Raw genomic sequence first — 24,023 nt, forward strand, 5'->3', positions numbered from 1 at the left:
GATAAATTGTTAAAGCTACATTAAAAATCCAAATCACACACACACACTCTCACATGAGCAGAAATAACCACACCCTACTCATTATTAAGCCTGAATATCCAGGACACCTGTAAATAATGTGATGAACACACTTATACCATTGGCATTTTGGTTGCGGTCCATATGTATTGACATGCGTGACATATTGTGGGTTTGAGTGACATAAAGCGATACATTAAAACAGAAACATTTTATCAGTACTTCCATATCCCAGTCAAAGCACAAAATAATAATGCTAAAAGGAGAGAGAACATTTTTGTATTTAAAACTATTTTATTCTTCTTGAATGAATACTTGTACACTGATTTACATAATGATTTCCATTTAACATTTTGGTTACAACACTATACCCATATCTCATAAGAAAATGGTACTGATACCCTGCTTTTCTCCAATCTAGATGACAATGGATATCGATTCTGTTCAAAGGGGTTGTGATTATATAGTGCTTCAATTACAGTGCCCCTCACTATAAAGCACCTCCGTATAAAAGTCCCTGATACCACATTATAGCAGTCGCCATCACCAGAGTATAACATGGTCACTGATACCTCAACATGATCAATGATACAACATGGTCCCTTATAACAGAGTATAACATGGTCCCAGATACCTCATCATAACATGGGCACTGATACCACAGTATAACATGGTCCCTTATAACAGTATAACATGGTCTCAGATACCAGAGTATACCATTAGTCACTGATATCTCAGTATAACACAGTCCCTGATACCAAAGTATAACATGGTTACAGATGCCATAGCATAACATGCATCCTATTGTAACATGGGTATGCCGGCTGATTTCTATTTTTCCTTGTAAAGCACCCTAATATAAGGCAGTCACGTTTCCTCTGATCATCATTATAGTGAGGGTGTACTATGACTATGTGAGCACAGCATTACAACTTTTCAATAAACCATACATATACTGAAGTCATTTACGTCCCCACCAATATGGTTATAGCTGATAAAATTTGGACTGAAGGTGCAAGATACTTAGGATCAAGTCTAGTATTATTGCAAATCCTAACAGAATAATGTACAATTTGAAGTTGGTTTGGGTTTTCTTTATTATTAGGCCTTGTAAGAAATTGGATCTGAAAGCATAAAGTGCTTCAAAAGTTGAAATTAAATTCATCGAGCAAACTTCTAGTTAAACCAGAATCAAAAGTGTCAAATCTGTATAGAAAAAGAGAAAAATTTCACTAGGCCTGATCCATTTATTTTAATACTTATACTGAATTTGAGTTTGATCCATGAACTCTTTTACAAGTAATAATTTAAAAGCAAAAACCACTGAGGATGGACATATGGTTGGACATTAGTCCTGCCACCAGTTAGTTCCCTGAATTAAGTTTTCATACTGTTTTTGTAAATAATGTTTACTAGTCCAGGTGATACAACATAGTTATAACCCTTCCAAATCCTGGTGGCAGGGTTAGGGTAAAAGCTATATGCCCCTTCATGCAAAACTGGGTGGGGGTGGGGGTATATAGTTACATGCCCCTCCATGCATAATATGGACAATCTGTGAGTGAAAACAATGAAACACATATAACACTTTCTTATTTCGTCCATTTCCTATAGTGTAATCAGTGATATAAATGTTGTTAGCAATATGTTCCTGTAATTAATAAATTCTTGATTAGATATATAAATCATCCGATTCTGTCTAAATAATGATTCCCCAGGTCCTTCTGTAAAATTACACCAAGAACTGACTTTGCAAACAGAAACTTGTACCAAAAATTATACTTGCAAAAACAAAGTCAAAACAAAACTACTAAATTTGCAATAAAAATGTAAAGATTTGAAAGACTATAAACATTCAATTAAGAAGACATTTCATTATTTTAAAGGGTTTCTATATTACAGTTTGGGTTCATACATAGGTGCATGTCTTCATAATACACAAAGACAGGTGCATGTCTTCATAATACACATGTCTTAATACACAAAGACAGGTGCATGTCTTCATAATACACAAAGACAGGTGCATGTCTTCATAATACACGTCTTAATACACAAAGACAGGTGCATGTCTTCATAATACACAGACAGGTGCATGTCTTCATAATAGACAGACAGGTGTATGTCTTCATAATACACATGTCTTAATACACAAAGACAGGTGCATGTCTTCATAATACACAAAGACAGGTGCATGTCTTCATAATACACATGTCTTAATACACAAAGACAGGTGCATGTCTTCATAATACACAAAGACAGGTGCATGTCTTCATAATACACATGTCTTAATACACAAAGACAGGTGCATGTCTTCATAATACACAGGTCTTAATACACAAAGACAGGTGCATGTCTTCATAATACACAAAGACAGGTGCATGTCTTCATAATACACAAAGACAGGTGCATGTCTTCATAATACACAAAGACAGGTGCATGTCTTCATAATACACAGAGACAGGTGATGTCTTCATAATACACAAAGACCATACACAAAGACAGGTGTATGTCTTCATAATACACAAATACCGGTGCATGTCTTAATACACAAAGACAGGTGCATGTCTTCATAATACACAAAGACAGGTGCATGTCTTCATAATACACAAATACCGGTGCATGTCTTAATACACAAAGACAGGTGCATGTCTTCATAATACACAGAGACAGGTGCATGTCTTAATACACAGAGACAGGTGCATGTCTTCATAATACACAAATACCGGTGCATGTCTTAATACACAAAGACAGGTGTATGTCTTCATAATACACAAATACCAGTGCATGTCTTAATACACAAAGACAGGTGCATGTCTTCATAATACACAAAGACAGGTGCATATCTTCATAATACACAAAGACAGGTGCATGTCTTCATAATACACAAATACCGGTGCATGTCTTAATACACAAAGAGAGGTGCATGTCTTCATAATACACAAAGACGGGTGCATGTCTTAATACACAGAGACAGGTGCATGTCTTCATAATACACAAATACCGGTGCATGTCTTAATACACAAAGACAGGTGCATGTCTTCATAATACACAAAGACAGGTGCATGTCTTAATACACAGAGACAGGTGCATGTCTTCATAATACACAAATACCGGTGCATGTCTTAATACACAAAGACAGGTGCACGTCTTCATAATACACAAAGACAGGTGCATGTCTTCATAATACACAAATACCGGTGCATGTCTTAATACACAAAGACAGGTACATGTCTTCATAATACACAAAGACAGGTGTATTGTCTTCATAATACACAGAGACATTCTCTTTTTGAAATATTCCACTTAAACATTCAAAGGACCCAGGGAATATAATTTTATTTTAAAAAATGTCTACCACGATATTTTTTATCACTACCATTCTTACAGTGATTACTTACAGCAAATAAGGAATGTCCATTATTCACCTGACAGTACTTTTTGATACTAAACTTACAATAAGCTTTGTTTATTCACAGTAATCAATGTTCTTGTTCTTTTAATACAGCCAATCACTGTATGACAAATCATACAGAAGAAAACCACCAATGGCTGTATGGCCAGATTTCAAAGCTTTGTTATCTCTCAATGGTGTAGTGCTTCTAATATATTTCATTCTATGCATCATCACATCACATTAATGCATATCACTGCTGCATGAAATATGGGGAACAGTGACTTAGCTTTGACTGAAAAATGTAGTAGATGTACTTCTCATGAAGCTTCCAAATGTTACATGATGGCAGCCAGAAGTGTCTGAGAAAATGAGCTAAACAAAGGTTAATGCAGTTCACAGTAACCTAGTTGTGGGTGTGGTACTTTCGTGATGCACTTACAGGTAATAGTGTCTGAGAAATTAAGCAAAATGTAAAGGTTAAAGCATGTTGATGGAGTATTGGGAAATATGGTTCACAGTGACCTAGTTTTGACAGGTGTGGTACTCCTTATGATGCAACTACATCACATGTTACTCTGTACTATTCTTCATAAAACATGTGCATACCAAGTTGTACAGGTAACATTGCCTTATAATAACCTGAACATTAACCTCAGTGTTAACACCAGATGAACAGACAGACAGACAGGCATGAAATCACTTTGAAATCTGGCAAATATTAAAATCTATTAGAAAGACTACTTAAATTTAAAAGTGTCTTCCCTGGGTCCCATGTATATTTCACTTAAACAGCTCTCAAATTATTTCATAAAACACTATTCTTTTCAAAGTTGTGTCAAGACTGAAAAACTATTTTGTGACAAATCTTTTCAAAGAAGAAAAGATTAGATTAAAAGGAAGAAACCACATAATACTAGACAATGCAATAACGCCAAAGTCAAGATATCACAATCAAATATATAGATACAATATTATAAACTCGTTTTTAATTGATTTTTACCACTTTGGATATTTCCTTTCTAATATTGTGTTTAGAAGCTATTTAGCTATGGACATTTTAAATGAGAACTTGTACATGAAAAACAAGAGTACCATGAGTGGCACATTATACACCTGCCAAGTGTTTAACAGTCTTCTATATAGGCACTAGTAGAGTGTGGTTGACTCTGGAGATTATTGACCAGCAGGTTTCAATAAATTTGATCCTTTGGTCAAGGTATGTGGTCTTACATTAAACTTTACATGCAGACACCATTATTTTCTTGATCTCTTGCTATGACCATTATCTCTGCTCTTTAGACACTGGAATCCATTGATTTCCTTCTTATCCTAAGTGCAAGCAATTTAATCTAGAACAAAAGTTGTTCAGCAAAACCCATTTTTCATTGAGCCTTGGTGACCATGACCTATAACAGCCCAAAATCAACAGGCCTCTTCCATGCCTTTATAGTAAGCTCTGCATACACTAGGATCAAAGTGCATGGTCTAGGACTAAAGTTCTGGCATTGTGCCATATCCTTTGCCCCAATATCAACAGGTTTCTTTCCACTCCAGTATGCAAGTCATCCACAAATTTTGATGACGGCAACTCACTGAAATGTTTATACAAAACATTTTACCTTTTTGAGTCAGTGACCTTTCACATTTTGACTCCAAGTTTTCTTTTTCCCAGCTCCAACCATTCACAAAGTTTGGTGACTGACAGAGAGCTCAAGTTTGTGTGCAGAAGCCAATTCTCTTTCAGCCAGTCACCTTGATATTTGACCTTTTGACCCCAAAATGGATAAGTTTCTTCCTTTGCCCCAAATGTAACCCATTTATAAGTTTGTGAACTATAGATGGTGGACAACTCTAGTTATTTTGCTGAAACAAAACTGGTAACAGATAGATGGATAAATAACAGCATAACATGTGTTGTACCTTATGATAGGTGTATAAAAACTGACTGCATGAACTTGTTTAGTAAACATTGTACAAATCAATAGGGAGCTGCCCCTGGCCAATTGTATTATACCTATAAAGTTTGATGGAACTTGGGCCAATGAAACTTTTATTTAATTTCATGCAAAAAGGAATTATTTTTTCAGCTCTGGGGAACCTGAACCTTGGACCTAGCAGTCCCTAAATTGATAGGTTTCTGCATCAGTCCAGATATAATAAATATACCAGGTGTGAGAAAAAATATCTAAATTGCATATATATATATATTTACATACATACACACACCTGTAATACATGCACAACTGTATTTAAAATCTAGTCATATAACAGATTTTGACTAATACATATTTCAGAATGAGGTAAAATTTTTGAGTATCTTTAAGCATACAATTTTCATGTTGATAATGCATCTAACAAAGTTATAAGAAAGTCATAAAAGACAACTGTAGGTATTGTCTACATGTACTCTACTTGAACATTAGTTTACTGAAAATTTATTATATATTAAATTTATCTAGTTAAATGTATTTCATTTGATGTCACTATCAAGAAGAGCTGTTCCTAACTTCCAAATTATTTTAAAATCAAGGTATTTGTATTAATGAACCAGGATAGAAGCTGGACACTATGCAGAGAAGACACACACAAATTAGTTCACCATTCCTTTTAAAATTTTTGTATAAATTCTTACAAATTGCTCAACATAATTTTCTCAAATTTTGACTGCATGCCTTTTCCAAATTTGACAGCATCTTGGCATTAAAGGTTGTGATATTTTGACTGACCCCCCCCACAACAAATTTATAAAAAGAAGAGACCCAAGTGATCCCAATTTCACTCACCTAGTTAATAAATATCCAAGAGCTAAATGCAACAGCAATTGACCAAGAAATCTACAACAGTAGAATGCTTTCTGTAGATATTTCTACTGTTGATGTTATGTTATGAAAACAGTTATTCCAGTGTTTCCCTAGTTTTTATATCCTTATTACATACAGAAGCAACATTTATCCAATACAAAGAGACATTTTATGTCAAAGTTGGTCAAAACCTGCAAGTGTTTTGAGATAAAGTTGTGTAAATGCTTTTAATGGATGATCAGCATCATTTGTATAAATGTGAAGGCCTTCAGGATAGGATGCATTTGGTCAAAATTCTTCAAATTTTCTTAAGTGGCTTTTAGAAAAAATTGCAAACATTAATGCAGACCACTATTTTGTGCAATAGGAGCCATATTGGATGAAATATTGGCATCATCTGTACAAACTTAAAAAACCCTAATGCCATGATGCTTTTTATCAAATTCGGTGTTTTTTGAGTAGTTGTTTAAAGGTTCTTCTATTTTTAGTAACTGTGACTTGATTTCATTACAGATCAACATCATTTTGTACAAAATAGAAAGTTCTCCATGCCAGAATTATTTCTGTAAAATTCATTGAGCTTTTTTATATTAGAAGTCATTTGAAGGTTTTGCTGCTTTTATTAACAGCAGTCACATTTGACTGTGGATTTGGGATAATTTTTAAAAACAAGAAAGTCATCTATGCCAGGATTTTTTCTTTCAATTATTACCAATTATTGAGAAGATACTTAACATGTTTTTTTTTCAGTAATGGCACCATATTTCCTGACAGGCCACTGTCGATATCAAGATATTTATGTATGAATGCTTTCTGTCAATTCTGAAGAGCAGTTTTTAGTATTTGGTTTAAAAAAATTTCTTAATGGCAGCCATATTGGATGACATAACATCCACTGGTAAAATTTCACGGCCTAGAAAACATCCTGTAAAATTGTGTGCAAACTAGGCTTAGAGCAGTTTCTGATAAATTATAAATTGTAACTAGCAACTGTGAATGGCAAACACTCACTGAATGGTGCACGTCAGATAAAGAACCATACCATAAGCTTTCAGCCAGCTGAACTACCCGGTAACAAAATCTTTAAATAAATGTCCTAATTTACAACCAGTACTTCCTTGTTTAGATGAATATATTTATTCACATATCGTTGTGATTTAACCCAGCTTTTTCTGTATGAATAATCAAGATATGATTACTATACAGTAATATCCAACTTTTTTTTATGTGATTTTTTTTAAAGAACTGTTTAAATTTGCATAGAATCATACAAGCACTTTTCAACTCCCTTAAGTGTTCAAATTCTTTATAAACTGCAAAAATGTTAAATTGGTGCAATGGACTAAAGAGGAAATACTCAAAACTTAAGTCTCTCTACTTGAAAAAGTGTGTCTCTCTTCAAGAAACTGATCCCCTGGCCCCTCCTGACTGACTGAAGCTATAATGAACATCATTCTGATTATCTATTGACTAAAGACTCATTAGGGAGCTGCCCTTCCTGAAGTGTAATGCAATTCTGAAGTTGATAAAAACTGGGTGCTGGAAAATAGAGGCACATGGATTTATCATGTACCAATTAAAATAGCAATTTTAGGTCCAATGAAATTGACCTTTGCCTTCTGGATCAGTTATGGGGATAAAAAAGGTGATTTTTGTTACTGGCACCGAATCCCTGCAACTGAATTATAAAATCATTGATCTATGATATGCAATGTTTCCTCCAGGATCCATAGATAAGCAACAAAATGGAACTAATCCCCATTAAGAATGAGTGAGCTTGTGTGTAGCTGGTTTGCCATGTTTGCAATGAAACATGTTACATTCATTAATATTAGCGAGGCTCAGTCTGATCACTTAAATGCTTGACATCTAGATCAACTATAATCAAGTACTTACCAAATGACTTTTGAAACTGACCTTCATTGATCAAACAGTTATTAAAAGTGTTTTACCAACTACACTTGGCAAAGTTGCACAATGGCAGACATCCCATTTTCTTTATTCAGTGGTAATGTCTGCTGTTATATGCAGTTTTCAGTGTTCAATGGTAATGTCTTTGCTATTACATGCAGTTCTAATATATATGATGTAGTGCAATGGTCATAACACACTGCCACTATAACAATAATGAAGACAATCAACTGTTAAGTTTTATCTTTATTTGTTAAAAGTTATTTATCACACCCACAATAAGTGGTATAGTCACAGATATTGTTGTCATATAAACATTTCCCCCTGCCACGTTACAAATTGCTCCTGCCCACTGCCTTAAGTAAACACTATAAGGGGCTGAGAATGGATTACCCCTCTGTGTGACAATCCTGGAGAAATCACTACTTATCACTTTGGCTTCCAATAAAATGAAGGATCTGATGGCAAAACCTCACACATCTTTATATGTACATGAACATTTTAACAGACAACACTGTAGTAATTTAAAAAAAATGAATCAAATGATGACCTAGTTTCACATATTATGAAGATTAAGGCATCAAAACAAACCAATTCATTTAAATCACAACAAAATATACCAGATTTTGCTAAATTCTCACAAAAATGAAATAAAACATGAACACAAGAAAAATGAAAAGCTCTTTCTTTATGATCAAAATATGAAATGAGTGTAAAATAATATGAATGTATTTGATGAAAAATGATATATTAATGATACCATCACAGTAAAATGTGAAATAAAAGAATTAAATTTTTTTAAAAACAAAGTGTTTTGCATGCTAGTTTCCATCAAAAACAAAAATACAGATGCTAGGAGTGATAACAATGTTTCATAGGCATTAAATGACACATACAAAATCATTCATGTCATGTTCAACAACAAGACATTAATAAAAGAAAGGAAAACAACCCAAATCCAGAAACTGATGTCCTCGACTTTTGTTGAAAGTACAGGAGTGTTGTTTTGATGACAATGGTTACATAGTTGACTTGTTATGGTGCATACAAAAAAAGAAGATACTATTTATGATCTAGACCACTGACAACAGAACCCACACGAGATGTCATCAATAGAAACATGTATACAAAATGTCCAACAATTTAGGGACCATAACTCCACTAAGTTATGATATAGGAAGTGGATAATCACATTCTGCTTAAGAGAAATGCACATATAATATTCCTGAAATCTAATAATAATTAATGGAATTATTGTGAGGATACAAAAGTGAGTGGGTTCAATGATCAAGGGCCACAACTCTGCACAATTATATTATGATGCAGTCTGAATGTTGACTAATAAAGCAAAGCCAAGTTATCTTCATAAAGTTATATATAAAAAGCTGCATACCAAAGGAGTTATTGCACAAAAAGGAAAGTTGGACAGATGACAATCAGGGGCCATAACTCTGCTAAATGAAAAATGTACAAAAGCAATACTGACAATTAAATTCAACAGACATTTGCATTAATATCAACCTGTATACTAAATTTATTTAAAATCTAACAAGGGATTCAGAGATAGAAATGAAAGTGGTTGGGTATGACATTCAGGAACAGTAAACTCAGCTAATCAGTGTTCAGAGAAAACAACTAACTCGGCCAAGATCTCAACAAAATCAAGCTGCAAACCAAATACGGTTGAAATCCAAAAATAAAAATAACTGTGAAGAAGAAAAAAGGAAATAGCTATGATAATCACAATACCACTAAATAATGAGAAAGAATGCTGATAATCAACCTCAGCCAATGTCCTCATTATCAAGATGTCCACTAAAAATCCATAATTTAGGGATATATTCTGTAGAATGACAGTGGGTGAGTTTGACAAATAGGGGCTATAACTCTGCTAAACAATGTTATATGGCTGCCACACAAAATTATCCATGGTCTCGTTAATGTCAAGCTACATACAAACTTTTGGTGAATAATTATCAAAGCAGTTATTGTGCTGAAATTGAAGAGGGTGGAAACAACTATCACACCATTAGACAATAATGCAGCATGCTGACAACTGAACTTGGTAAAGGTCTCAGCAATCTCAAACCAAACTAACAGACAGAACTAAAATACAAATTTCACTTCATAAAATAATTAGTTAAATATCTGTTTATACAAGTAATGCCTCCAGCAAGCATACATGACATTTTCATTGATCAGAACTCCATTGCATATCATTATTTACAGTGTACTAAGAAGGTCATTTGGAATGAACATTTTAACAAAATGTGTGACTTCTTATTAAAAGCTAATAATTTCATATTGTTGATTAAAATTTCAAGGTCCTACCTACCATTTTCAATGATAAAAGGAGTGATACATCAATGTTTCATTTACCAATTTTGATTGCAATTTTCTTTTAGTTAAAAAAATAGGGCTAATATTAATTTTGTATTTTCTGGTTTTCAAAAATTGAGGTCCATGCCTGATGCTGTGTTAAAAGTGGGTTTGTGAGTTATCAGGGCATGAGTTATCGAGGGAGTGGTGTATGCACCATTTTCATTTAGGTTTATCAAGGCATCCTAAAAAGCCTTCTGGTGGAAACCCAATGTTGATGTGACTTTCCATTGTGGAGGAGCAATCATAACAAGATGGATGCCAAGGTGGCCATATTCAATATCAGTGTGGCATCATTCCTATTTAGTATCAAATAGACATCATAAGAAGTCTTTTGGTGAAGCAAAATGTCGATCTGAGCAGCAATTTAGAAGAATTCATGGTAACAAAACTGTCATGATGACCACTGTCATATTTAATCCAATTAGCAACATTGTTATTTAAATGCAATTAGACATCATAAGAAGTCTTTCATTGAAAACCCCATATTGATATGACCATTCATTCTGAAGAAATAGTGATAACAAGATTTTGAAGATGGCCACAGTGTTGCAGGTATACTAAATATCTGAATGGCACCAATAGAACCAACTAGATGCCATAATAAGTTGTTAAGTAAAAAAAAAAAAACATTGATATAACCATCCAATCATGAGCAGTAGTGATAACAACATTTTCATGATGGGAATTGTTATGGACATTTTGTAAAAATTCTAGAAAAACCACAAGGCAATATTTTTATTCTTCAGAATTTCAAGATTGCCACTGTGGTGGCCATACTGTGTATCAGATCAGCATCATTTTCATTTAGGTTAAAGCAGACATCATAAGAATTGTTCTGGTGAAAAACCTATGGTAATATAACATTTCATTCAGAAGAAACAGCAACATTTTCAAGATGACCACTCTAGCAGCAATATTGGCCATCATATCAGCACAATTTTCAGTTAGGACTGGCTAGACATAACAGGTCTTCAGGTGAAAACCCCATGGCAATATGTCTTTCCATTCAGAAGGAGTAGCCATGACAAAATTTTCAAGATGGCCACAGTGATGGCCATAATAGACATCATATCAGCCCCAGTTTCATTATGGATCAACTAGACATTCATAACAAAGTCTTTTGGCAAAAACCCCATATTGATATGACCATCTGTTCATAAAGAGTAGCGATAACAAAATTTTCAAAATGGGCACTGTGATGGTCATATTTGATGTCAGAGTGGAGCTATTTTCACTCAGAACTAACTAGACCATGAGATGAAAGTCTATGTAAAGTCTCATGGCAATCCTCCAAATAGTTTAGAAAGAGTAGTGACTTGTGGATAGACAGACAATGGACAAAAGACAATCTGACAATCTCATCTGGTATATGACCAGTAGAGCTAAAAATTACTTTTCTTTACCAAGCAGATGACTGATCCCATATTTTTCGTAGTCATTCAGTATCTAATTATGTATCACTATTATATTTGAAGAAAAAAAAAACGTATTGAATTTTCTTTATCGTTGAAAGGTTTGTCCTCTTTTTCATTTGTAGATCAATAACTTGTAGGCACAGGGTTGACATGATGAACAATTTACTGTAAGTGTCCTGCTCCATCGGTGGAAAGAGAGCATGTTCAATATAATCTTATAATAATACAATGAACACGTGATCCGATTCAAATTTATATGCATATTCCATCAGATTTTTGTCCTCATCATGGTTTGAGACTGCTGCTGATCAAAGCTCTTTATTTTTGTGACTAGGTCATGCCGGTCTTAGTATGTAGGGATAATGTATACAATCCCTAACCTGAGGCAGGGAAATGTCTAAATACCAGAGCTATTAATACAAAAGTCAGCATCAGCTAAAAGCATCTTCAGCTGGGGGAACATAAGTAAATCCCTGAAACATGCCATCAGCTTCAATTACGCTGGCACTAACCATCTTGTTGCCGCTTGCTGATTTTCCAACAGAAGCTGCAATAAGAAAGGAAGTAGTTAATTTGGAGAAATATGCTCTGATGCTAAAAGATAAATTTTAATCAAATAATTTCATGATTATATAAATAGAATCTGATGCTATAATTCGTTTGAACATGAAATAATCTTGTATAATAATTTTCTTTTAAAATGTTTCATGACAAGATAGCTATATTCACAAACATAAATGGCCACATAATTATACAATATATTCGTTGTGAATGAAAAAATGCAGCAATTGTAGCATAAATTGTCAGATCGTACTGGATATACATAAAACTGATATCATGCTGCAATGCTGTTATATTGCAATATGAACATCATGTTAAGAAATAAAGTTTCAACATTATTCAGAATATATCCTGGGTCATAAATAGATTATGTTAGGTGATGAAACTGAAATTTAGTATCTTGGTAGAATGAATCAAATTTTAAGCTTGTACACAAGTAGTAATGTTTCACAGCACCCCAGCAACATAGTGGCTATACTGGATGGCAAAATATTTTCATTTAGTAACAATTAGACATCATATGTCTTCTGGTGAAAACCCCATGGCAATGCTACATGTAGGAGCAACTAGACATCATACGAAGTCTTCTGGTGAAAACCCAGTGTCAAATGAGACTTTCCATTCAGGGAAGTAGCAATAAAATGTTTTCAAGATGACCAATGTGGTAGTCAAATTAAATGTCTAAGTTCGCACCTTGTACATTTAGGACAAACTAGACCATGGGATGAATGTTTGTGTAAAGCATTGGTGTCCAATCTTTTATGACGGGGGACCAAAACAGATAAAAAGTTTAAAGTTGCAAGGCCAAAACAGATTAAGGTAGTGGGTTGCATGAGCAAGAACAGATTAAGGTAGTGGGCTGCATGAGCAAGAACATATTAAGGTAGTGGGCTGCATGAGCAAGAACATATTAAGGTAGTGGGCTGCATGAGCAAGAACAGATTAAGGTAGTGGGCTGCATGAGCAAGAACATATTAAGGTAGTGGGCTGCATGAGCAAGAACAGATTAAGGTAGTGGGCTGCATGAGCAAGAACATATTAAGGTAGTGGGCTGCATGAGCAAGAACAGATTAAGGTAGTGGGCTGCATGAGCAAGAACATATTAAGGTAGTGGGCTGCATGAGCAAGAACAGATTAAGGTAGTGGGCTGCATGAGCAAGAACAGATCTTTATCACTAATTATGCATATTAATTAAAATACATATTTTCAGAAGGACTGCCAACATGGACATGGGCTTCACATTGTGCAGTACTGTGCCACATGTGGGCTGAAAATGCCTGGTGTGTCAAGTTTCATGGCAATCCTCCAAGCGGTTTAAAAAGAATAGCAATAACACACTTTTGCTAAAGGATAAATGAACAATGGATTGCAGAGTATCCCATAAGCTCTTTTGGTCTATGACCAGTTCAGCTAAAGCTGTAAATATCCTTAACACATGGGCTAAATTTGTTATATAAACTGCATTTCCTGAAAAAGTGGAAGACATTTTTATCAGGTAATGCATGATACGGTTTCTTCATCAAGTTCATATCAAAATACTACTGTCTTACAGGGTGGAAGATTAAACACTGAAAAAGAATGTGTTCCACTGACACTATGGCTGGGTATGCACTCTGGTTGAGATTCAGCTTTCAGGAGGTACATAAGAACCAGAGAATGCATTATGTGTGCATGTATATTGCAAAACTAATTACCATGCTGACCCAGTGTGCCAGCAGATCTTGGTCTACACTGTTCATCTAAACTGCTTATTTTACTAACAATTTGAAGTAAACATCTTAGATATTGCTTTATGGGTGTGTTATGCAATCTGGCTTTTTCAGAGATCAAAATGGACAGTGCCCTTGTGATAGATGCAAAATCAAATAAGGCCAATAAAAGAAAATATTATCTATGCCAAAAAACAGGGTGGTAGAATGCAATTCCTAAAGTGCACCCCAAATGATTTCCTTCAAGAGTTTTATTTTCATTTTTTTCTAATGTGTATTTTCATTGGTTGATTCTTCTGACAAAATTAACTGAGGGTATATGAGGATACACTTTTTGAAAGAACAAGTGCGTGCCTGCCTGCCTAAGAAAACTAAACATGATCTGATTCAATATGCATCCCAAAGTGAGCCATGTCCCCAGAAGGGACTTTAGCTGTTTGGCTGAAAAGAACTTCCAGGAATTCATGATAAGCCTGTTTCCTTTTCTAATTCAATGAGTGTTGAAACCATCCCTGATATTCTTAAACAATAAAAAAGTTTCAAACTGACAGCTGTTGCAATCATACCAGATGTAAGATCAGCACCATTTTTATTTAGGATAAACTAAACATCACTGAAGTTGTTTAGTGACAACCTTGTTTCGATATGGTCATCCAATCAGAAGGAGTAGCAATTACAAGATTTTCAAGATGGTTACCATGGTGGCCATACTGGAGGTCTGATAGGCATTATTTACATTTGCGATTGACCAGACACCACATCATGTCAATACTTTCCAATTAGATGGAATGGCAATACAAGATTTTCTAGATGGCTGCAATGGTGGAGATATTTGATGACAAATCAACAACTTTCTTTTCTAAGACCAATTAGACAACTGAAAAAGTCTCTGATGAAATGTCAATATCAACATGATCATCCATCAAAGAGAAGTAGCAACAAGATTTTCAAAATCTTGAAAGACCATCCAGACATGATAAGAAGTCTTTTGGCAAAACCCCACATCAGTATATAATCATCCATCTAACAGATGTAACAGTAGCAAAGATTTTCATCCATCAAAGAGAAGTAGCAACAAGATTTTCAAAATCTTGAAAGAACATCCAGACATGATGAGAAGTCTTTTGGCAAAACCCCACATCAATATATAATCATCCATCTAACAGATGTAACAGTAGCAAAGATTTTCAAGATAGCCACCATGACAACCATACTGGAAGTAAGATTAGTACCATTTTCTTTTATGACCAACCAGATATCATAACAAGTCTTCTGGTGAAAGCCCAGTGTTGACAAGACTTTCCAGTAAGTTCTTATGGTATATGACAAGCAGAGCACAAACATCACAATTAGGTCCACGCTTAAGTGACTCTAAAGAGACCATTGTTGCATGGTTCAGTTTCACTTTTGAAAAATCAGAGAAACGTTTCTGCAATATTTATATCTTAGCTTCAACCATACAAAAATATGGTTGAAAACAAAACTGACAGATTTTTTTTAATGAGTAGGGATGAAGGTCTTAAGGCCTCTCATCTGCTAAACATTGCAAATGGCCCATCTGCAACAAATTCAAAATACATCCCTGGGTTTTGGCTGCTTGTAGTTTGGCAAAGATTTTACACAAACAAGAAGCTATATTAATTTATTTGATGCTACTCTTGCACAAACCTGGAACAGGTTCTCGGACAAATTCTGGGTCAAAGTGCTTCAAGTCCAGCTGTCCACTCTGAAAAATACAAAAGATGATACTTGATTAAACTAAAACCTGCACCAATGGTCATCTTGTTAAATGGTTAGCTGTTTAATGAGACAAAAACTATTAACCCCTCATAGGCTTAAAAAATACTAAACATGCTTTTCAGAATTGAGAAAGTGAAATATGGATTATAAACTATACAAGTCTGGATTATAAACCACACAAATCTAGATTATAAACCACACAAATCGGACTGTTAAGAGCCACAAATTCAGTCAGTGCTACTTTTTCCCCTCAAAAATACTTGTAAAAGTACAAGGAATCTCTTCAACCAGTCTTTGGCTGCATTAAAAAGCCAACTGTCTTATAAAAGCACATTTTTATTCCCATAGCTTGTCTCCTATGAAGCATTCCACTTTACAAATTTTTCAAGCACCACAAGGACAGTGATTAAAGTGTAATATGAATTTTTTTTAAACAATATTCCCAACACATATGACTAAAAGGTGTGTGTGTGTGTGTGTGTATATATATATATATACACACACACACACACACACATATACATATATATATATAGCGAGTGAGAGAGACTGAGACAGAGATTTGATCACAACAATAATCTTGACTTTTATCATCACTCATTTCATCGCTGAAACAATTTTGAATACCATCACAAAGGAGATGACATATATTTTTCTTTATTCTAAGAGCCAATAAGAAGTTTAAAATAGTTCCTGTTCAGATCAAAATTTATTTAAATGTCAATGCTTAAAGTAGACACAGTAGAACCTGTGTGATCTTGCCTTGTGGGAAACACAAATCCCATGAATTGGGCATTAATAAGAAACATTCAGCATCAAATTTATTTTCTCACATCCCTGTCAGCTTAGCTGGAGATTTTCAAGGAGAAATGCCCATAAACAATATCTTTATCCTAATTCACACATGACTGAATGCCCTACCTCACATGACATCACAATAATCTTTTGATTGGCACACTGTCAATCAAACTTGTTCATCTGATGTTATCAAAGACGTGATATTGTATCTTATCCTATATTTCAGACACTTTTAATTGCAAAATTTGTGTTCTCTATCTGTACTTTACATTTCCAAGTTTGCACTAAATCCTTCAATGTAAATTAAATCTTGTATACTCTTTTGGATAATCAAAACATTTTAACTGATACTTTGACCTTCCAATGGTTCAATTGTACTAATGGGATGTCATTTTGTATAAAAAAAGTTTTGAATTGGTAATATCAGTGAAATAAATTATCTGTGCATTGATGTGGGATAAAGAAAATGCTATGCTCAGGTTTGTAATTAGTGGACTGGAACTTCGTATAACCTTACTCCTTCCCCATGAAAAAAAACTTGGCAGTCTCGATTTCCTAATGCATATGATAGATGTATTCAATAAATGGTGAATATATGCTTGTCTTTTTGACAAACTGATGTCCTGATTAGACAGGTTCCATTGTTTGGCAATAGTAGATAGACCTGCCTGACCAGAAAGAATCCACTGCATAGTAACATCAGACAGGTCTGCCTGATTGAACAAGTTCCAGTGTATGATGCTAACAGACAGACATGCATGATTAGTCAGGTAAAACTGTATAGTAATGACATTACAGACCAACCTTATCAGACAGGTTCCACTGTACCATTAAAAGAGATAGACCTGCTTAATCAGACACCTTACAATACAATGTATCAAAATAACAGACAGACCCACCTGATGCCAGATAGTTTACAGGGTATAGTTGTAACTGACAGACCTGCCTAATCAGACATATTACAATGTATAAAAATAACAGACCATCCTGACTGGACAGGTTAAACTGTATAGAAAAACCTACCTGATCACAAAGGTTACACAGTACAGTAATAACAGACACACCTACCTGATCACACAGGTTACACTGTACAGTAATAACAGACACACCTACTTGATCACACAGGTTACACTGTACCAGTAAAAGAGATGGACTTGCTTAATCAGACACTTACAATGTATAAAAATAACAGACCAGCCTGATCAGACAGGTTACACCGTACAGTAATAATCTACCTGATCAGACAGGTTACACCATACAGTAAAAAATCTACCTGATCAGACAGGTTACACTTCAGAGTACAAATCTGCCTGATCAAACAGGTTACACATTATAGTAAAAATCTACCTAATCTGAAAGGTTACACTGTAGAATAATAACAGACAGGTTACATTGTGGAGTAAGCATCTACCAGATCTGATAGATTACACTGTATACTAAAAACAGATAGACCTACCTGATTAGACAGATTACAGTGTATAGTAAAAACAGATTGACCTACCAGATCAGACAGATTACATTGTATAGGAAAGACAGATATACCTATCTGATCAGACAGATTACAGTGTATAGTAAAGACAGCAGATAAACCCACCTGATCAGACAGATGTATAGTAAAGACAGACAGACCCACCTGATCAGACAGATTACAGTACATAGTAAAGACAGACAGACCTACCTGATCAGACAGATTACAGTGTATAATAAAGCCAGATAGACCTACCTGATCAGACAGATTACAGTGTATAGTAAAGACAGACAGACCTACCTGATCAGACAGATTACAGTGTATAATAAAGACAGATAGACCTACCTGATCAGACAGATTACAGTGTATAGTAAAGATAGATAGACTTACCTGATCAGACAGATTACAGTGTATAGTAAAGACAGATAGACCCACCTGATCAGACAGATTACAGTGTATAATAAAGACAGATAGACCTACCTAATCAGACAGATTACAGTGTATAGTAAAGACGGATAGACCTACTTGATCAGATAGATTAAAGTGTACAGTAGTAACAGATAGACCTACCAGATCAGACAGATTACAGTGTATAGTAAAGACAGTGAGACCTACCACATTTGGGTTATATGGAGGTACTAGTTTCTTAGCATCCAAATCTTCCCAATTTATGTCTGCAAAAAAGTCATGAGTTTTGATTTCATAGAAGTCCTTTTTGGCACCTAATCTTTTTTCTTTCTCCTTCTGCAGCAACTGCAAAAACAGAGACAAAGTTCAAAATCATGTCTTCATAGAACTAAAGAATGAAATTCATGCACCTACAATCAGTATCCAGTAATTCTGACATCATCCTGTAGATTCTAGTTTTATTCTTATTAAGAATAAATTCTCTGGACCGACAGTAACTCTGACTAATTCATGTAGATTCTAGTTTTATTCCAATTAGATATCTAGAGTAACTACCAACAACTGGTCTAAGTAATATTTTGGTATATGTAGCCATGGTAGTCAAACTGGTAGAGCACTGGACTTGTAATCCAAGGGATGCAGGTTCAATACCCACCCAGGTCAGCTGCATCTATGTGTATTCATGAAAGGCAGTTAGCCTATGTAACTTTCTCAGGCATGATCTAGCCAATAATTAATTGAAGTACTGTTGAAAAGAAACAAAAACAAAAAATTATATGGTATAGTTCTAAAACTCAATTATCTACTCCATTTCCATCGGTCAAAAGTCAAAATTAATGATAAAGACAAAACAATTTGTGTAAATTGAGTGGTCCCATACTTAAATGAATGGTCATGCCCATACGAATCACTTTTTATGGTGAGTTGTTCATTATAATAATGAGACATTTTATAAATTATTCATGTGACCTGGGTGATCCTGGATGGGCAATCAGAACATTGTTTGTCCTATTCTTTCAAAAGTCTGAAGAAAAAAACTCCCAAGAAACTGTTGGAATAGTTGGAATACACATAAATTGTATTGCTTTGTTATTTGCCTCCAGCGTATTATACCAATAGAAAATGCCAAAAATGCTCCAATTGCCACCATGTTTCCTTCTGCCATGTTTAGCTGTAGGATCACAGTACCCTTGTCTAATCCATGATTACTAAGTACTGATCAAAATGGCATTTTTCTCAGAACCATGAAAATTGATATCCATGAAAATAATCTTGGAAAGTATTAGATTATAGGGGTGGGAGGTTTAAGCCTCACCATACAATGCTATTTTTGTCCATATATCTGACTCCCATTCCATTCATTGTCACAAATTTGTTTCTTCTCAATAAATTCAGGAGGACATAGTGAACTGAAACCAATTTTGGTACAAGGATTTGCATTCAAATGATTTACACTGAGTTAAAATTTCACAATACTTCAACAAATTTAATGGATGTATGGCTCCTGTATGACCTGGAACTTTGACCTTTTTACCTATATCATACTGGTGGGAACATCTGTGTCATATCTGGTTTTCTCAAAAAGACTGGAGTTGTACATCTGTTAGATGAAGTGGACATTCATTATATCCCAAAACTGATCATGTTGAGATACATGATAGGTAGAAATTTCCATACTAGCTGAATGTCCACTGTGATGAATCAATACAAACACAAAACCAGCAAACCTACACAAAACCAACAAACCTTTATCTGAAATATGGACAATTTTAAAGCACAACTTTGTTCAAAAGTATGTATGGATCAGATCCAATTAATTTTACAAAATCCAAGGTGTTCATATTATCAACGCTGATATTTTTTATCCATGTAACTTATTATAACTGTAGATTCAAGGTTGGCAATTTTGCCAAGCCATCTAGGCACATGCTCAAATAGTATGCTTGTGTGTGTTTGTGCTTTTTTTATATTTTTAATTAGCTTAAACAATTTTAGTCATATCACTACAATGTCTGCAGTGTGGCAGTTTATAGTAATGTCTAGCACTGGAACATCATGCCGCAGACATATAGCTGCATGTCTCACCAAGTCACATTGTCCTGACACCAGGCTGACCAGTCCTACAACTAACCTCTTAATGCTAAGTACCAAGTGAGGCAGCTGCTAATACCATTTTTATAAGTCTTTTGTATGACTCAGCTGGGGTTCAAACCCACGACCTCCCAGATCCGAAGTGGACACCCTAACCACTTAGACCATCAGACTGGTCAGACAAAACAGAAGCAAAAGCAAGAAAAAGATATTAATAGTCTTGTCTGGCAAAGGTCACCCACACCTATCCACCCAGTGCAGCAAATATCTTGATTTTTCCTGTTAATGTAATGCTAAAGTGATTCCATGATAAGAAATTTTCATGTATGTACGCTTCTTGTAAAATCATAACTTGTGTAAAATCACTAAAAAAATCTTAACTAAAAGTTAATTTCAATTAGTAGATGAATCATCTGCTGTGAGAAAGCAAATCCTGACTTAAAGTAACATTTTTTTGGGGGGGAGAGACTACCCATCATTTATTACCAGATTTGTAATGCATGGATCAATTCGTATGCATATAATATTATGACCTGTACTGTGAGCTCATCTGTCTTGAGAGACCATTTTTAGTTGGCAAAAGAGGTGGTCTTATAACATGTATCTTAATGTAAAAATTTTAAAAGTGCAGTATCAAATATCTCAATGCATTAATAATGGCAGCTTCAGTGGCTTAGTGGTTAGTGTACCAAACTTGCAAGCAGATGGGTCCAGGTTCAAATCCTGAATTAACCAGGATTGGTCAGCCTATGTTGTGTGTCCCTAGGCAAAGCATTTCACTCCAACTGCCTTGGCATGATATAATATGCTATTAAAGACTAAAAAAACACCATTAATTAATCTTACCCCTTCAAGTAGTGACCTTGCTGCAGCTGATACGTTGGTTCTGAGTCGCAGAGGCTTATAGAGTATGCTGTCATACATCTCTGCCGTATCACGACTGTAAAAGGGCGGCTGAAAATAGATGGGTCAAGCATGAAATTGTGCATAAACCATTTGAGTCTTGTAAAATATACCACAATTGTATAACTTCTTTCAAGCCAAACCAAGATAATGTCTCCAAATCTGTACCATTTTGAGGGAGGTTAAGTGTGCCTGAGCTGTTTAGGATGGTGATTGATGTTCATATATTGATATTATTTATCATCATAGTTCATTTAAACCACTGATGTTTAAACGGCATTTTGCTTTATTCATTGTTTCGATCAAACTGCATTCTTCCAGAGAACATTTCAGCTAGTCCTTAATAGCTGTTTCATTTACGCTGAATCATGCACTCACGAGTTACTCATTTTCAATGATATAAGCGACCCTACAAATTGAGGTAATATTTTTAAAAAGGTATGCATGTTTAATTGTACAAGGCACATAACCATCATAATTTACATGTTCACGAAAGTGGTAATAATAAAGACTAAAATTCTCATATAGTTCAACTAAGATCAACATCAATAAATTTTAGTTTTGTGTTTTAGCTGAACAAACATCATAACTTTCCACACAATGGAAAGCTTGATGTTTTGGCATCTCCTATGTTGATAGTCAGTGAATTTCTTTTGTTTTGCAACAGACGTACAGGCCAGTTAATCATTAAAACCCTGAAACTAATTAATAAAAATATATTTAGCCTCAGGTCATCCCTGCAGAAAGAAATTAAAACATAGGATAGTGACACATTCACTGCAATATTGCAAAACAAACGTCCCCAAAGCTAGACTTATGTTTAGAAAAAAGGTCTCAAAATGATCCACTAGACAAACAAATTACAACTGTCTGTACATTATTGATTAGCAAATGAAAACATTTATTGTGGATATACAAATAAGCAGTTAGAAACTATGAGAAGTGGAAATTGTCCACCTCATCAAAGTACCATATTTCCCATTGTACATACATGACCAACTTCAAACTGTGAGTTGTGTTCATACGCTTTGATTTTATACCCAAAACATGTAGACTGGTGAGCTGGTGCATATTGTACTGGTAAATTAGAGTCCATGCTGTTTGTAGTTTACATACTTTGTACATGAGCTAATACTGTACCTCTATCGAATACAGAAAATGGTCCCCTACATCTACAAGATAATTACTTCTATCAAATATAGAAAAGGTCCCATTCATTTACAAGATATCTACCTCAATCAAATACAAAAAATATTCCCTTCATCTACAAGATAACTACCTCTATCGAATACAGAAAATGGTTCCCTACATCTACAAGATAATTACTTCTATCAAGTATAGAAAAGGTCCCATTCATCTACAAGATATCTACCTCTGTCAAATAAAAAAAATATTCCCTTCATCTACAAGATAACTACCTCTATCGAATACAGAAAATGGTCCCCTACATCTACAAGATAATTACTTCTATCAAATATAGAAAAGGTCCCATTCATCTACAAGATATCTACCTCTATCAAATACAGAAAATATTCCCTTCATCTACAAGATAACTACCTCTATCGAATACAGAAAATGGTTCCCTACATCTACAAGATAATTACTTCTATCACATATAGAAAAGGTCCCATTCATCTACAAGATATCTACCTCTGTCAAATAAAAAAAATATTCCCTTCATCTACAAGATAACTACCTCTATCGAATACAGAAAATGGTCCCCTACATCTACAAGATAATTACTTCTATCAAATATAGAAAAGGTCCCCTTCGCCTACAAGATAACTACCTCTATCTAATATGGAAAATGGTCCCCTTCATCTAAAAGATAACTACCTTTATCAAATATGAAAAATGGCTCCTTCATGAACAAGTTAACTCATTGTCCCTGGAGATTCTTTTCATTTTTGCCTAAAATAGGAGTAGTAAAGGCAATTTTGGGGTTACTTCTGAATGAATCTTAACACATCTATTTTGTGGGATTTTTGTGTAGCATAGGTGTATAAAAGAGCTATTTCACCTGTGCATCTACAGATGGGTGAAAATATTACTTTCTTGAAGCACTGGACATGATTTTTAGTCCTTGCTCCTTTTTACTCAAAATTTTAACCTGTCCTACATTTTGCAGAGGTTCATCTGCCTATGCAAAGTTCAGACTGGTGTGCTTTGATTAATGCCAAAAAGTCTCAAATCTAAGCACAAGCTCCAATTCCAAAAATGGTAATTTTCTGCTTTAAAAAATTGGGTATATTTATAAAACTTTACATTTTTCTGCAACATCATTTTAGAACTACATCTTTCTCCTTTTCTCTAATACAACTCACTTTTTTGTATTGTAAATGATATTGACATCATAAACACAGAAGTAGGGAACTACCTCATGACACATAACCTTGACACACAGGAATAATGACTTAACAACA

The 24,023-nt window shown here is 34.6% G+C and overlaps 1 protein-coding gene across 3 annotated transcripts in view; it reads right to left on the bottom strand.

Annotated features, from left to right (window-relative positions):
• Nucleotides 1–292: 292 nt before the first annotated feature.
• The window catches only part of LOC149807571 (serine/threonine-protein kinase Sgk3-like), a 232,160-nt gene continuing 208,429 nt past the window's right edge, over nt 293–24,023 (bottom strand). For all 3 annotated transcript variants that reach the window (XM_089967967.1, XM_089967973.1, XM_089967981.1), the window contains 4 exons: nt 21,544–21,651; nt 18,814–18,951; nt 15,861–15,918; nt 293–12,468 (listed from right to left, as the gene is read on the bottom strand). In XM_089967967.1, the coding sequence (XP_089824093.1) occupies nt 12,353–12,468; nt 15,861–15,918; nt 18,814–18,951; nt 21,544–21,651 (420 nt within the window). In that variant the 3' untranslated portion in view covers nt 293–12,352. The remainder of the gene's footprint in view (nt 12,469–15,860; nt 15,919–18,813; nt 18,952–21,543; nt 21,652–24,023) is intronic.

Source organism: Sinohyriopsis cumingii, chromosome 1 (assembly GCF_028554795.1).
Source record: "Sinohyriopsis cumingii isolate HCF-2022 chromosome 1, ASM2855479v2, whole genome shotgun sequence".
NCBI lineage: Eukaryota > Metazoa > Mollusca > Bivalvia > Unionida > Unionidae > Sinohyriopsis > Sinohyriopsis cumingii.